The following is a 16057-nucleotide window of genomic DNA, read 5'->3' on the forward strand; positions in this document are numbered from 1 at the left end:
AACAAATGATGGTAAGGCCCTTCTTGTGGACTATGCCAAGATATGTTTTTTCTTGTGATATTTGATGTCAGCAGAATGAATACGTGAGCTTTATAAGTTCTTTATAATGCTCCTGAGTTTAAATCTAACTAAAGCAGAATAATTACCCTATTTAAATGGTTTAGGGGGAGCTATAAAATAGGAATGTCTTCAGATTACTGAAATAGATTTTATATGTAAATTAATTTGAATCTAATATCATGGTTTCCTACATCTGGAGGTGACCTGAATTCTCTTTTTTTTTTTTTATTGATTCTTTTGAAGCTTCTCTTTATATTTATGATGTGTGTATGCTGTGTACAGGCTGAGAGTTTACAACCTGTTTTCTGATGCAGCACTAAGTATTATTTATCTTCAGCTATGACTTGGTCTATTTACAAGGGCTGAAATATTTCCTTGCATAGGGAGAGTAGGAGGAAATGATAGAGAGAACAGCTTGAGTTGTTAGAAAGGAACATCAATGCTAATGTGTAGGAGAGGTGATCAAATGCAGGAAAAATAGAAGGCCCATATCACGGTGTTTGTTTACTATGTAATTCTTTTTCTAGTCTGACAGGACCATCACCCAAAGAATTAATGTGTGTACTGAGGAAACTTAAGGACGTGTGAGAACTATTCCTAAAATTCTACTGTACCAGCACAGCTGGGCTAGAAGGTAGCTTCTCATTAAAGAAATGTAACTGAAAGCAACACTGCCTCATTTCACAAATAAGTATCTGAAGGTGGTAATCATGCATTTATGGGTTCTTAGTTTCTCCTACCACATAGTTAAAAGCATTTTGCTGGGAGTTAAGAGGAGTCTTTTGAGTAGATCCTGAGGAGTAAATATGAGAAGTCTGATTTATCACTGGTGTATTAAATGATATGTTATGTTCTAAACACACTGTTTTTTCTCAGAAGCTGGAGAAATTCAGTGTCAGGCTACACAGAGTCTGTGTTTTAAGTGCAGCGGTATCCCCAAAAAATTGAGCAGTAGAGTAATTGCTCTAAAAGGTGCCTGCCTGCTCTATCACAATGATAAATAACTTGTTTTGAGAAATGTTGCATGCAGATGGACCAAGCAGACATGCCTTTGGTGCAGGTGTGACTCCACAGCTGATAGTGTGATTTGCTTCAAAAGCCAGTAGCTAGAATTGCATTTGCCATTCTGATTTTCAGGTAATTTGGGACTCCCTTTAAGTGAGAGGAAAAGGGGAACTCCTTGCAGAGTAATGAGTACTCTGTAGGAAAATAAAACGTGGTTTATGTATAGCCTCTGACACATGGCTCAGTGTCTGTACAAGCTTTTAAAGAAACACAAAGTGCACAGGAGGAGAACTGCTGGCTAAGAGAGGGACACAGAGCTGGTACTCTGGATTTGCACCTTCTTCTAATTTTTCTGAAAAAGCAGCTTCCACGAGGAAGAGAAGGGGAGTTGACTCACTTGAATCTTACTTGGCAGGTCATTCAGAGCTGAAAGAAGACTCTGTGAAATGTGATCTCAAAGTAAGAGTAAACATTGTTGCCTAAGGCAGGAGTGAGGAGAGATGTTTGGGAAAAGAATGATTTGAAAAGTGTGTGGGAGGGGAATTGTAAAAAAAACCCACTGGGTGAGACCACAGGTACAGGGAGCATAAGCAAAAGATCACCTGAATGAGGAAAAGGGAGGTTACTTAAAGAAGAAAATTGAAGACTGTGGTTAGAGTTACTGCAAAGGTGATGCTGGAGGAGGTTTTTGGTTACCCTGAAATGAAGTGAGAGAGGGAACATGAAGCTTAAGATGGAGATGTTCCTTCTCTGAAAATGGAAACTTTTGATTGAGTGGTTAGGTCAGAATTGCTTTAGACTGCTGAAGAGGATCTTAGAGACAATGTGAGGGACAGAATGATTCCTTTCAGTAAGGGGGTGGTTATGAGGGAAGAAGGGAAAAATATTAACAGCAGAGTGCCCTTGCAGCCAAAAGGGACCACTTGCATCATTGCGAGGCTGGTGTCACTTGAAAATATGGAAGAGTCTGAAGCATCTGATTTTATTCTCTGTGCATCTGCTTTGTTACTTCCTGGAATAAAAATCCAAGAAGCTTATCATGTGTGAAACTGAAAGGGAACAGGAATGTTTGATGTTTATAATACTTTGTAAAATCGTTATGCAAGTATGTATGTCAAAGCCAAAAAGCAGAGAGGCATATACAAAATGCCAGTGGGTAAATAAGAGATGTCTTGATTGTTTCAAGTATAACACTGAGTTTGGTTTCTTTTTGCTAAGGCTGTTAAAACACAGTGTTGTGAATTGTACAGGTTTTTAAAACCGAAGGAACAGCACAGAAATAAACGGAGTAGTAAGAAAACACTTATAGGGATTTATTTTCAAGGAAGTTTTGATAGAGTACTTGCAAGAGAGATTTTGTGCTGTGCAAGCTCAAGAGTAGATTGGAAATCAAAGAAATTTCAAGGTACAACTTGATCCAAAAATATCAGTGATTTCTAAGACAAAAATAGTCTGGTGATACCACCTTGTGCAGTGTAGAGAAATACTAATCAGTATTAGTATTTGTCAGCTTCAAAAAATGAAAGTAGGTGTGACTGGAGAATGAAGGTTATTAATAAAGGGAAGAGACTGATGCTCCAAAAAGAAGTAGAAAGAAAATTAATCCCTGTAGGGACATGAGAGACAACTTAGTAACAAATAAGGGTTCATGAGAGGAGATGTGCAATTGCTACAACATATCATGGTGGGGTAGTATGGAGCAGCATCTTCCAAAACTAGAACAGGTCTAGACTGATGCATTTACAAATCAGGGTTTTTTTCTACAAGGAAGGCAGTTCCACACTGTGAACTGTGAAGGTGGAGGTATTTTCATCTTTTGTGAAATCTGTTCCAGAGGGTAAGAGCTGTGAGGGCACAGGAAAAGAGTCTGCAAAATCAGGTGAATTAGCATTTATGTAAAGAGTGATTTCAGGTAGATAATCCATTGCACAGCACTTTCATGAGGGATGTGACAAATTGCTGCATCTGATTTGGGGCTGCTTTTTAGTTATAACTTGGCTGCTGTCCTGCAGAATCTCTCAATTTTGTTTGCAGTTGGGACAAAGGTTAAGAATGCTTTTCACTGCATGAAATTCTTCTTTTTTCCTCAGTGAGCCCCAAACTTCTTATTTCCTTTCAGATTTAGGAGTGTTTTTACTCAAAGGTGAAGACTACACTCACTGTGACACAATCTGCCGCTGGCTGGGGGTGGTGACAGAGGCAGCAGCAGGACATCTGTGATGTAGTTTCCTATTCTTCAGTCTCCTGTGAATGACACCAGGAGTGGGGATGCTCCCAAGAGAAAACAGCAAGAGCAGACACTGACTCCTGGGGCCTCAGGGAGGTTCTTCAGAAATGCTTTCTGCAGTTCTCAAAAGATTTTTCACCTTAGCATCTCAACAGCGAATGTTTCACCTGTAAATAGGAATTTGTCAAAGCTGAACCGGGTTGTAAGGAAAGATTTGCTCAGTTCCCAAATGGATTTCATTATTTCTTTTCCAATTTAATTATTTATTTTTCCCCAAAGCCCAAAGAAATGTTTGTAGTCAGCGTTTTTTTCAAGTGGGTTGTTGTGTCAAAATATTAACCAGCTTTTAACTTTCTTGAGGAAGATAAAAATTAAAATGAATTATTTAACAGTGTTGTTGACATGGCTCCAAGCTCCCTGAGTATTAGTTCAGAAGAGGTTGCAAGTTCTCAAGTTTTTATCATGAGTCAGTCCTTCCAGTCTCTAAAAAATCTGACTTCAATGAAGAAACTTTTTGCATGCTACTTTTGTTTTTTAAAGAATAGCCTAGTTCATAGTGCCTTCAAGAGGCATTAAATGCTTGTAAAACTTACTCCTATTTCTTCTGAAATCTCTTCATCATCAAACTACTAGAAATCCCAAACATAGACTTTTTATACTTGAAAAGTGTGTTCAGTGGCAGGTGAGCTCTGATGCTGTTAAGAGTTTTGAGTTCGTGCTCTGAACCTGTCCTCATTAAATTGTGAAATCTGCCAGTGAAACATGGTCTGTGATCAGAAGAGCCAACACTGCCCAGCTATCAGCATTTGGACTGTCCCTATATACCTTCTCATTCCAGAATTAAACTGCTGGGAGTCCTGCCCTGAACAAGCACCTATGAATTATGTTGGCTCAGGGTCCAGTGATTCCCAGACTGGTGAATTCTTAGCAGGGTAAGAATGGGATAAAAAAGCTTTAAATTGCCATTAGAGTCTTGATTCTGCGAGACTGTCGTTCTCTTCCATCCTCTGCCAAGGTGCTTGCTGAAATGGTAGGGGCTAGAGGAGGAGAGTTGGGAAATTGCAGATGTCTGGCTTGGTGTTTGTATGGTATTTGGTTGTGCAATTGCTTGTGTTTTGGTACCATCCAATCTTCCACAGGGCAGTTTATACCTGTTCAAAATTAAGTCCTGCCCAAAGAGCTGCAGAGCTGCTGACTGAGATAATTTCATGAAGCTGTATCTTGAAGAGCTGGCTGCTTTGATGCTAAGCAATAAATACTGGTCCTGCAGTTTTTTATTTAGTTCTTTTCTGTCAGTATAGGCTGAGACTATGGTTCTGGAAGAGTGCTACCTAAAGCAACACAGCTCATATAAGTCAGACTTATGGGGCAGTCTTGTTTAGCTACTTTGCTACCTTGATCTTTTCCATGGAATGCTGAGGTGTTTGTTTTCTAGTGTAGAACAAGCTATGTAGCATTTAAATGTTGTTCCTTGTACAGCTTATAGAATTGTTGAGTGAAATAAAGATTATCAGTGTTTTCTCATGCCATTATAAATACAGTGAGAAAAGCAATTTTTTGCTGGCATGGAGCATAGCAACACCACTGAATCTTTTTCAGTGTGCAGATAACCATATTTTCATAGGCTGGGTAAATGTTAAGTACAAAAAGCTAAGTGACCCAGAATTAGGAGCTGAGCTCTCAGGCAGTCTTCCTGTTAATGGCTCAGTTCCTCTTTGAAGATAAATCCTATCTCTGGTATGCAGAAGTAGATTTGTTTTTAACACCAACTTGGTGTGCTACTGCCTGTTTGCTTTTCTCAAGGACACAGAGGACAGTGTGGCCTCAATCACCATTCTCCTCACCCTCAGCTGCAGGTCAGTACATCCAGAGCATCCTCTTGGCTGTCTTTGTTCATATATACCCAGTTATCAACATGCTTAGTGCTTTTGTTCATGTCAGTGTATTAAAAGGGTGTTTCTCTCATCCTGTGACCAAAAGCACACACTTACTGAAGAGGAACTATATTCCTTTTTGAGTTAAAAAATAAAAAATTGAGAGATCTACCCTACAGGAGCTGTATTGGTATAACTGGTAGAGAGCTAACAGTTAGGTGAAGGTTCAAGAAGTTCACTGAGAAAGGAGGGTCCCAGGGAGATTGCTTGATGCTTGTAAAGTGTGCAGAATTAGGGATGTGGTGTGATTGGTCATAGCTGTTCTGGGGATCAGACTTGCAACATCCTGCCAAAAATACTGTGAAGAAAATCACTCTCTACAACTCCCTGAAAGGAGGTTGGAGCCAGGGGGGAGGTTGGGCTCTTCTCCCAGGCAGATATCAGTAAGACAAGACAGCATGGGCTTAAGCTCTGCCAGGGGAGGGTTAGGTTGGATATTAGGAAGAAATTCTCTCCAGAGAGGATGCGCAAGCATTGGGATGGGCTGCCCAGGGGGGGGTGGATTCTCCGTCCCTGGAGGTTTTTAAGAAGAGACTGATGTGGCAATCAGTGCCATGGTCTGGTAATCATGACTTATGATCTCAGAGGTCCTTTCCAACCTGGATGAATCCATGATTCCAACCTGGATGATTCCATGATTGTACAATTCCATGTCTTCATATGCTCTATGATGTGATGATTATGTGGCAGTCAGTGGCCTCAGGTGCCCACTCCTGCTGCTGTTGCTGCTGCTCAGTTGCTGTTGCCTCTGGCCAGTTGCTTGGTTCTGAAGCTCAGTTCTTTGGGTGCAGGCAGCATCTTTGGTGCCTAGCCTTTCACTAGCTTTGAAGGTTTGCTTTTTGCAACTCTTCACAAGTTGTCTTCTGCAGGTCTGTGTTCTTTAGAGGATACAGTGAAACATGTGTTTCTCCTGCTTGAAGGCTTTTCTTCCTTCTCGAAGATCTGCTTCTGTGAGCCAGGTCAATCGGGCTCACACCTCTATTGAGCAGGTAACTGAAGTTGTTTTCTGCCTTCTAAATCCCTTTGCACATTTTTTTGGGATTGAATTAGGAGCACATCAGGCTCATTTCTTGTTCCCAGACATATCCTCTGACAAAGAGACTGTACTGCTTAGGCTCTTTAGCATCTCTTGGCTGTTGTCTAAACACCCTGCAGCTGGAGTTAGCACAGTTTAGCACATCTCTAGCAAAATGTAGTCATCCAAGGAGGTGTTTAAAAAGGCAAGCTTAGGTGAAACAAACTTTGTGGGGTCAAGTTCTGTCAAAATTTCAGAAAAGAAATAAGGTCTTGATACATTTAGTACTTTTAAAGAGAGTTAGCATACAGAATTTTATTAATGTAAAATGGAGAGTACCCCAAGTCTGTCTTTAGAAAGTTTTGAGGTCCCACCTTTAAGATGAGTTTAACTTAATCACAGAAGCTATCCCCTTTCTCCATGTACCTACTGCAACCATCCAAAATCCTGTTTTCCTCTGATGTGCTGGTAGCTGATGATGGAATCTGTGCTGAGGCTGCAAAAATGCTTTTGTAATCCCCAGGTTTCGTGTGCTGCCATCTGACTGGCAGCCTCTGCCTGACTCCCAGCCTGAAAGCTGGCAAGGCTGGGCAGCATTGGAGGACCAGTTTTGAAAGGCAGGACTGTCTTGTTGGTCAGATGGGTCGCTTGTCACTTGTGTTGTGACCTGGAGCACGGGTTGCTGCCCTCTTGCATGCAGCCCTCTCCAGGCTAAGGCTCCTGCGGGGGAGCCTCAGGAATCTTGGGGTAAGGCTAGGCATCTGAAAATTCCCACCAGATGAGGAGAAAACGTAGGATGTTCCTATTAAAATGACTTATTAACAGCATGAGCCGGTGGCAGATTAACAGCTGTTGGTATCCTTCTTACACAGGTGCCTGTCGATGGGGTCCCGGAGCCACAGGATGCTACTACCAAAGGGCGCTGCCTGCGCCGAACTGTCAGCGTCCCCTCCGAGGGCCAATTCCCCGAGTATCCACCAGAGGGGGCTTCCAAACTAGGCAAGTGGAAACCTTGGCCTTAAGAAATTGATTTTAATGTATAGATGCAAGCTGTGTGAGAGAGAGGGCATTGCTTCCCCGGGCAGCACCTTTGGCAAGGAGCCTGCTGAGGTGGGTAGTGTTGCAGAGTGGTGGTGGTGGTGGCATTTGGCTGACAGCAAAATGAGTTGCAAACACCAGTACTCAGCCAAGGAGCAGGGGGGTACCAGGGAAGCTGCACATGGGAAGGTTTGTGGCTGTGTTGGTGAGACGATTAGACAGCTCTGGGTTCCCCAGCTGAGTGATGCTGAATGTGGATGGATAGGAATGCAGCTTTTGCAGATAGTTTTTAAGTGGCGTCTGCTGTTTTTTGGTGGTTATGTCTTGCCTCCTTTTGAGTCTCTGTGGGAACTCTTTTGCTTCACATTTCATAACAAGTACTGATTTTTATGTGACTTGCCTCCTGCCTGTTCAGGGTGCAAATTTGTGAAAGAACCAGGCAGCTTCCTAATTACACTTGTTGAAATCTAAGGAAAGCAAAAGAAAGGACAGGTATTAAAAATGACAAAAAGCTCTGTTGCGGTGTCTCCCAAGTCCAGATTTGGGCTAATTCCTCTTCTACATTCCATTCCACCTGTGGCTACATAAAGAGGATCATTCCAACTCATTCCAGAAGAAAGGGAGGGCAAAGGGAGGCATCAGCCACACACAAGTGAACTCTTTCTATTCCCAGCCCATGAAAGAAGCTTTCCTTGACATAGGGTGATAGGATCTTAGAACAATTCTCCCTTAGTTCTGCTGTAAAAAATACCTAGCCTGGGAGAGGGTGTACTATGAGGAAAAAGGTAGCATGCATCTCTAAACAGTGAGACAGCCTTGATAAAATTGTTATCAAAGGTGAATAGCAGTTAAAGTATTTTTTATTTCACAGGCTCAGCTGTTTTATTCTGTGATTATATTGCACACAAGTCATTAAAATCCCACTATTTTAAAGAGTTGATTATCTCATTGCAACTGTAGTACTTATTTGTGCTTACCCAAAATAGCACTTAAATAAAACTATAACTGTTCTTTATATGGGGAAGGCAGATAGGGTTCTTTTTTTCAGATTTGTTTGATTCATGGATTAGAAGTCTGAGAAGAAACAGGGCAGGTTAGGGATTTAGGAGGGGAAAACTACAAAATAGTTGGGAATGAGTAACATAAACAGAACCCCTATTGGATTATGTTTGTGGCATTTCAGGTGCAGCTCTGAATGTTCATTTTGTTTTTCCATATGAACAAATATTCCGTCCTTTTCAGAACTAAAACCAGTGTTTAAACGTGTTTACACAATGCTACAGGCAAAGTACTCACTCCAGGTGTGTGGCTAGGGAGGTGAATGAAAAATTGTATTTAAACCAGTTGGCACTAGGCAATGAATTCTATTTGCTGCTTTGCAAGATAAGAAGACCTTTAAAATCTAGGATTTAAATGCCTTCTTTTTCTATACCATGTGCAAAAATCTGGAGAAGAATTTCTAGACTTCACTGAGCACCTGAATAGATGGAAATCCCAGTGTTAAATTTTGAAATGTAACCTTGTAACTGTCTTCATTTTCTTGACTTGCATACAGAATAGATGACTGTGTTATTTGGGCATAAGCCTTCCTATGTATTTTGTCACAATTTTAGATTCATGTGGCAATTTGTGGCATGTTACCAAATGTATGCCCGAGAAGAAGATATGAGAAGTACCAAAGAAACTCTTACCCACATGGTCTTCTCTATATTAGAGCTGCAGCTGCTGGGAAGGCTGGGAAGACTTCACAAAGTGCATAACTAAGGAAAGTGGGTGTGTAGTGGGAGAGGAAAAAGAAAAGGATGAGATGGAGAAAGATTGAACAGTGCTCATACTGTGAGGAAGGATGCCATACTTCTTTTTTGATTTATTGATTGATATAATAATTTAAGTTTTTTTTTTAAATCAGGTAGTGGAACAGTTTTTCTTCACCTGTAGCACCACAGTTACACCTTGTATGAAACACTAAGAGTATTGTATGAGGCCAATCTTCATAGAATCAAAGAATTTTCAGGGTTGGAAGGGATGTGGTCTTGGATTCACAGACAAGTAACCATTGCTAAGACAAAGTTTATTCATCTGAGGGTCCTACTTACACACTTAGCCATTCCTCAGGATCCACCTGCAAGACCCTCCCAAGGTTCTGGTGTTTTTCCACTGTTTTCCAGTACTTTTCCACCAAGCCTCTGGTAGCAAGGTAGCACATCCCTTTCTAATCATCCACATCAACTTTGCTATCTCCCACAAAGGGACCTTTAAGCCCATCCAGTTCCAACCCCCCTGCCATGGGCAGGGACACCTCCCACCAGATCAGGTTGCTCAGAGCCCCATCCAGCCTGGCCTTAAAAACTTCCAGGGATGGGGCTTCCACCACCGCTCTGGGCAACCTGTTCCTGTGTCTCACCACCCTCATGGTGAAGAACTTCTTCCTAATATTTAATCTAAATCTCCCCTCCTCTATTTTTAATCCATTCCCCCATGTCCTATCACGCCCTGACATCCTAAAAAGTCCCTCACTATCTTCATTAGTCAAGCAACTGGAACAGTGTGTGTTGTTCAGAGGCAGCAGTACCCATTCTGCAAATATTTGTGGCACTCTTCGTGCACACATTCTTGTAGCACCCTTTGTAGGAAGTGTGTAGGAGAGAAACTACCCACGTTACAGCTGAGAAGTTGAAGCAAGGGATGTGTAACTTGCCCAAGGTCAACAGTAAGTCTAGAGTGCTTTATCCAAGAGCTGTTGAAGTCATTCTTGCCATCTCTTTCATTTTTTACACTTGCTGCAGGGTTGGCTCAGCTGTTGGTGAGGCAGCTGCTGAACCACCGTGGTTTCAGTCCCATGTACTAAGATAGACACCAATTTCCACATACTTCAGTACAGTAAGCTGTAATTTGTGATGCTTCAGCAGCTGCCTCACCAACAGCTGAGCCATCCCTTCTGTGCAGGCAGAAATCACCAGTCGCCCTCAAATGAGAGCTGGAGAGGTAGACACAAAGGTAAAACACAACCTAGAAAGTTACTTGTTCAGACAGTGAAAACTAGTAAAATATTTTTAAAACAAATTCCAGAGGACTCTCGCCATCTACTGTTAATTTAGAAGTTTGTCCTCTGCTTCCAGGCAGTGGAGAGGTTGTTTCTGATGTTGAAATTCTTGATTCCCATCTGGGAGGTAAATTGAGCACAAAGTTAGATCAGCAAGGCCTCTGATTCTCCATTAAGATTCACAATGAAGTTTCCTTGGTAGGTAATGTGTGTCATTCTCACTCTAAATAAGTAAGTTATTTACTGGCTAGGATTTCATCTTGGCAGCTCCTATTCAGAGGTGCTTCCATTCAGGGAAACTAAAAATGTAGCTGTAGTTTCTTCCCAGCTCCATCTTGACAGCCTCTTTCTTCCTTCTTTCAAGCTATTTCTGTTTTGAAGTGTGATATAAGCCCTGGAAACCAGCACCTAAATGTTCTAGGAAGAGGTAAGATGAAGAAGACTCCAACTGGTCCACCCCTGTACTTGCCTCCATTTCTACTTCAGATCCTGCTCTTTTCTAACTGGTGTATTTACAACCTTTGTAGAAGATGAGTGTTTATAATAGCATGTTGAAATTAACAATTCATACCGTAAAAGCTTGATTCATAAATCCACCATTCATACTGTTTGACAGGCTAGTAACAGTTGTTGCTTCCTTTCCCAAAATAATTCTCTCTCCCACTCTGCTGCCTTCTCACCACCTGCTCACACTAAATGAGAGTTGTTATGGGGAATGTCTAATGAAACTCTTGATTCTGGCATCTTCGTGGCATTAATAAGAGATTTTTTTGCCTGCATATGTGAAAATATCGGGAGAGATTGAAAGTGAGGAAATATTGTTTGGGGTTTTTTAACTTATTTTTAAACTAGTACAAAAAAAGCAGCAGCAGAGGGAGAGTTTTTTGAGAGTCTCTGATACTTAGAAAGGCTGGTGTTGATGCAAATGGATTTTCTTTTTAAATTTGGAGATGAAGTCATCTGGGAAGAAACTGAAGACCCATCAGGCCCCTTAGATTTATGGATGTCCAGCCTCATTAACTGATCCTCACCTCAGCCCTCATCAATCAAGGCAAACTCATCCTTTACCCTGATTTCCTAGTGGCCTTAGGGGCCTGGTGCTAGTGAGGATCCTCCAGCTGTATACACAGAGGCAAAGAAAGTGTTCAGCAGTTCCACCTTTTTTGTATCCTCTGTTGCTCATTCAGCACTGGGCCTACATTGCCTCTGATGTTAGTTTTATCTGCTATGTATTTGAAGAAGACCTTCCTGTTGTCCTTAACCTCTCTTGCTAGGTTTATTCCAAAGAGGCTTTAGCTTTCTTAGTTGCCCCACTGCATTCTTGAACAACAGTCTTATATTTCTCCCAAGTAGGCAGCTCTTCCTGCCACAATCTATAGGTTCTCTTCTTCAATTTGAGTTTCCCTAGCAGTTCCCTGTTCAGCCATTCTGGTCTCCTAGTTCCCTTTCTTCATATCCTTCCCATGGGATGCATCAGTCTTGAGCTTGGAAGAAGTGGGCCTTGAATATTAACCAACCATCTTGGGTCCCTTTGCCTTCTAGTACCCTGTCCCATAGGATTTCCCCCAGCAATTGTTTAAAGAGGGCAGAGTTGGCCTTTCTGAAGTTCAGGGTTCTGATTCTACTTGCAATCCTGTTTCTACCACATAAGATCCTGAACTCCACCATCTCATGATCCCTGCACCCAAAGTTGCCCTCAACCTTCACTGCTTCAACCAGGCCCTCCTTGTTGGATGGGACAAGATCCAGAAATGCACTAATTGCATCAAGAAGTTATCATCAAAGCACTGGAGGAACCTCCTGGACTATGAATGGCTGCTGAGTGGGCTTTCCAGCAAAAATCTGGGTAGTTAAAATCTCCCATGAGAACCAAGGCCTGCTGTGAGGCTGCTGTGGCCTGTAATGGATACCCAGCACAGTATCCCCCACATTAGCTTAATTCTAACCCACAAACTCTCAACTTGCTCCTTGTCTTTTTTACATCTCTTTAGGTTTGCCTGATTTGGGTTTGCATGAGCATTTTTGTATATAGATGCACAAACACATATGTGAGAGATCCACATCCCCCTTTATGCAGACCGAGGAGTCTGAAGGATCAAGAGCATTACTATACTTTGCCCTTTTTGTTTCAGCTAGTAACCCTCCATAAGTGGTTTAGGAATATTTTTATTTTTATTTTGACCTGTAAGTGCTTTGTACCAAAAATCTAAATTGAAAAGTCCCCAGCAGCTGAAAGGTAATGCTCTGAGGAGATCAGTATGGACTGCACTGTTCCACACTGATCTGGTTTGACAGAACTTGGGGATGGACAAAGAACTGTGGGTGGGTGCCATCCATGTTTAGCCATGTGATGCTGTTCTTCCCAGCACTTCAGCCCTGACCTGTCAGTGTTGGTAAAACCCATGCACGTGAGCTTTTTGTGAGCTGAGACCTGAAGCCTTTAGCTCATGTAACAGCACAAGCCAGGGTTTGCTGAAGACTTTATCCTTACCTGCTTCACTGTCTAATGCACTGGGTCGTGATCTCTTAGTGCTGTGACTATTGGGTTTAGTTAGTAGGGTTTGTAGCTACATCAAGATCAATTGAAATTTCTAAATCTTTAGCTGTCTTTAAATGACATTGTTTACCCAGCGTGTTCTATCCATAAATGCAAATAGATTCAAACTGTGAGTTGCCTTTTTTAACATCTCCTGTGAAATACGACTGCTTTGGGGCATAATTAAGGACAAAGAGGCTACAGAGGGAGATGCCTACTGTGCAAAAAGTGTCCTGCTTTCTTCTGCATCCACATAAGAGGTTAGGAAACTTTGGAAAAAGCCATGAAGTAAACTGAAATTTAAACAATGTACAGTGCAATTTGCCTGCCTAGGAAGGATGAGGAATTTAGACAACTCTGCTTGAAATTAAAACTGACTCCAGGGAGGCTAGATGTAGCAAACAGAATGCCTTCATCTCAGTGACATTCCCCTGGGCAATGGGAGTTATTTGTATACAGAAAATTGCCAAGCTGCTATCTTTTTCTTCTTCCATAATACAAGTGAAGCCAAAGGACTTTGTTTTGTTCTGAATGCTGCTGAAACTGTCTTCCTTTGCACACAACTCATCTGTGCTGAAAGCCAAGTTTCATCATGAAGCAAATTTTATCTGTTTACATCTAAAACTAGAGCAGAGATTAAAAGGGGTACAAACTCATAATCTTAAGTTTCTGGTAGGGACACATAATCCATTAGGGCTTTTTTTTTTTTCCATGGAAATTTGTTATTACATCCCTGCCCTCTACTTCCAGCACACACACAAAAAAACACTTTAGCAATTTTGCTATTTTGTTATGTGAGCATAAAGAACATGTTAGAAGTAGAGCATGTTGTGCTGTGTAGTAATTCCTAAGAACTGGGAGCTCGTGGAGCATTTGGGGCAGATTTGTTGTTCATAAGAAACCTCAGTTTGTTATGAAGGAAGGTATAATTCTCTTTAATTTTCTCAACAAAACAGGAAAGACCTACTTCTGAAGTTCATAGAGAAATCTACCTTAAATCATGTATAAAGTATCTGTGGAGTGTTAATTTTGTAAATTCTCTTTTAAAGTTGTTTGATCTTGTGGCAAAAAGTAATTACACTTCACCCAACTGTGTATTCTTGCTTTTTTTCCTTCAGTAACAACTGGCTTAATACTTAAAGGAAAATGAACTCTCCCTCCTACAACCCAAGTCTTGTCTAGAGTTAATTTGAACCGTTGAACTAAATTTAAAGATGTTGATCTAATTAAATCTCATTCAGACTTCAGCATTAATTACAGAATTATTGCTTTACCATAAATTGACAGTGGAAATATTTATGAAATGGGATTAAGTGGATCTAGTTTGAAGTTTCCATGCAATCAAACATGGAAAGTTCTCTCCACTGAGTGGGGGTGTGCTCCTATCTCCCTGCTTTACCACTTTTTTACCACTGCTTTACTTTGGTGCCAGTTCTATCACCTGCTTGCAAGGTGAATGGATTTGATTTCATGCATCAAAATAATTTTCACATACAAAGTTGCATTAATGAGTGAGCTTTGGATATGATCTAGCAGATGCTCCAAATAGCCCTTCAGCCATGGCTCTAACACAAAGGAGATGGTGGAAGCATATTGCTTAAGAACAGAAGGAGAGCCAAATTATTTCCACTTCTGCTTTCACCTCTAGTATCAGCCTGGGGTTATAGTGGATTGGGTGTAAATAATGTGAAGCTGCTCTCTGAGTTAGCTTTGATCTAACCAGTGCACTTACAGGAAAAGTGGAGCCAAGACAGCAGAGATTTAAAGAAGGGCTGTGGAAGATTTTCAGAAGAGCTTGGGTTACTCCCCACTTCTGCCACAGCTAAAATTTGTGGTCTCCCATTCTTAACTTCTGGTATGCATTCATGCATTGCAGTTAGGGCTCAGAGTTGCAGCATAGCTGTTCCTTGCTTTGAAAACTATTTCATTACACTTGCACATTTTTTCTGTCCTAGGCACAGCATAAGTTCTGTGTCTCATGCTAGCTATGCATACATTGTGTTACAAGTTCACCCACTTCTGTGTTTCTGTAATCTTTTTATAGTCCAAATGTCAAAACAAGAAAAATGCACACACAATGCACAATATTTGATGGACAAGCCTGTACAAACAGTGGGGAAAAATGTGGAGTCTTTCTGGAGGACTAAGAGATGCTTCCAGGAACTTTAAAGAAATAGATTTGTTTTAAAATAAGTCCACCATGCTGAGCACTAAAACCATATTTTTTTATTATTTTAATTAAGCTTGTGACTGTTAATTTTGTTGGTTTTTTTTTTTTTCTTTTCCTTAGTTTTGTGTTGTTTCTAGGGGAGTTGAACCAGCCTTTTCTTCTCTTGTACCTACCCTTTTCTTCAGCATACTTTCTCCACATCATGAAATGTTGGACATTCTCAGAATAAGCCCATATGGACTCGTAGGGTTGGCTGGTATTGTACTATAATAATTAGTGAGCTGTCCTGTATCTGATCTCTGTGAAAACCTGTGACTCCTTGTAATTTTTGTTTTGGCATTATGTATGGATTCTTGTTGTGGCCTTTGGCATGTTTCTATCTGTGCAGCTGAGCTGCCTTGTGCTGAAACGTTTCTGAAGGTATTTGGTGAAAGGCTTTTGTATATCTGCATAAAAAGTGCTGAAGAACTTTGTCATTGCTGCCCTAGGATCCAAGGTTTTGGGAGTGGATGGCATTCTGGTTGTGGATGGCAGAAGAAATCCATTGTCAGTTATTTATTGGGGTTTTTCTATGCAAGACCTCAGGAGATTTGTTTTCCATCAGGCAGTAATATTCTTACATCTTCCAAAAACTCTGTAAACATGAGCTAATTAATCTCTTCGATACCTCTAGGAAGTAGACAAGTAAATTGTTTACAAATAAGTAAATAAAAGAAGCAGAGTTTTCATTTTTTCACTTGCCAGCTTATGGTATTTGTACATCTCTGGGGCAGTGACACACCTCCTGTGGGTGATGTATATATTTTATTGATGCATAAATAAAAAGATTCATAATATACAGGGTGTCTTAGGTTTTAAATTAGACTTACTCAGGCAGGTACTGGATGTTTTACTAACCTGCTACCCCTTTTGTAGGTGATCACTCTTTCATAGTACAAAGGGAGGAAAGAATTATTACTGTGATTTTTATCTGCAAAACAGACAAAAATGTTTCAGCAGCACAGCAGAGAGATAATTTACTTAAAAGAA

General features: G+C 40.9%; 1 protein-coding gene across 7 annotated transcripts in view; it reads left to right on the forward strand.

Moving 5' to 3' along the window:
* Window positions 1-16057, forward strand: part of RASAL2 (RAS protein activator like 2) — a 176191-nt gene that overhangs the window by 81532 nt on the left and 78602 nt on the right. Inside the window, exon 3 of one of the 7 annotated variants that reach the window (XM_071751156.1) lies at window positions 7114-7240. The exons of 5 other annotated variants lie outside the window; for them this stretch is intronic. In XM_071751156.1, the coding sequence (XP_071607257.1) occupies window positions 7114-7240 (127 nt within the window). One more of the 7 variants, XM_071751163.1, reaches the window with a different exon arrangement.

This window comes from Heliangelus exortis, chromosome 8 (assembly GCF_036169615.1).
Source record: "Heliangelus exortis chromosome 8, bHelExo1.hap1, whole genome shotgun sequence".
NCBI lineage: Eukaryota > Metazoa > Chordata > Aves > Apodiformes > Trochilidae > Heliangelus > Heliangelus exortis.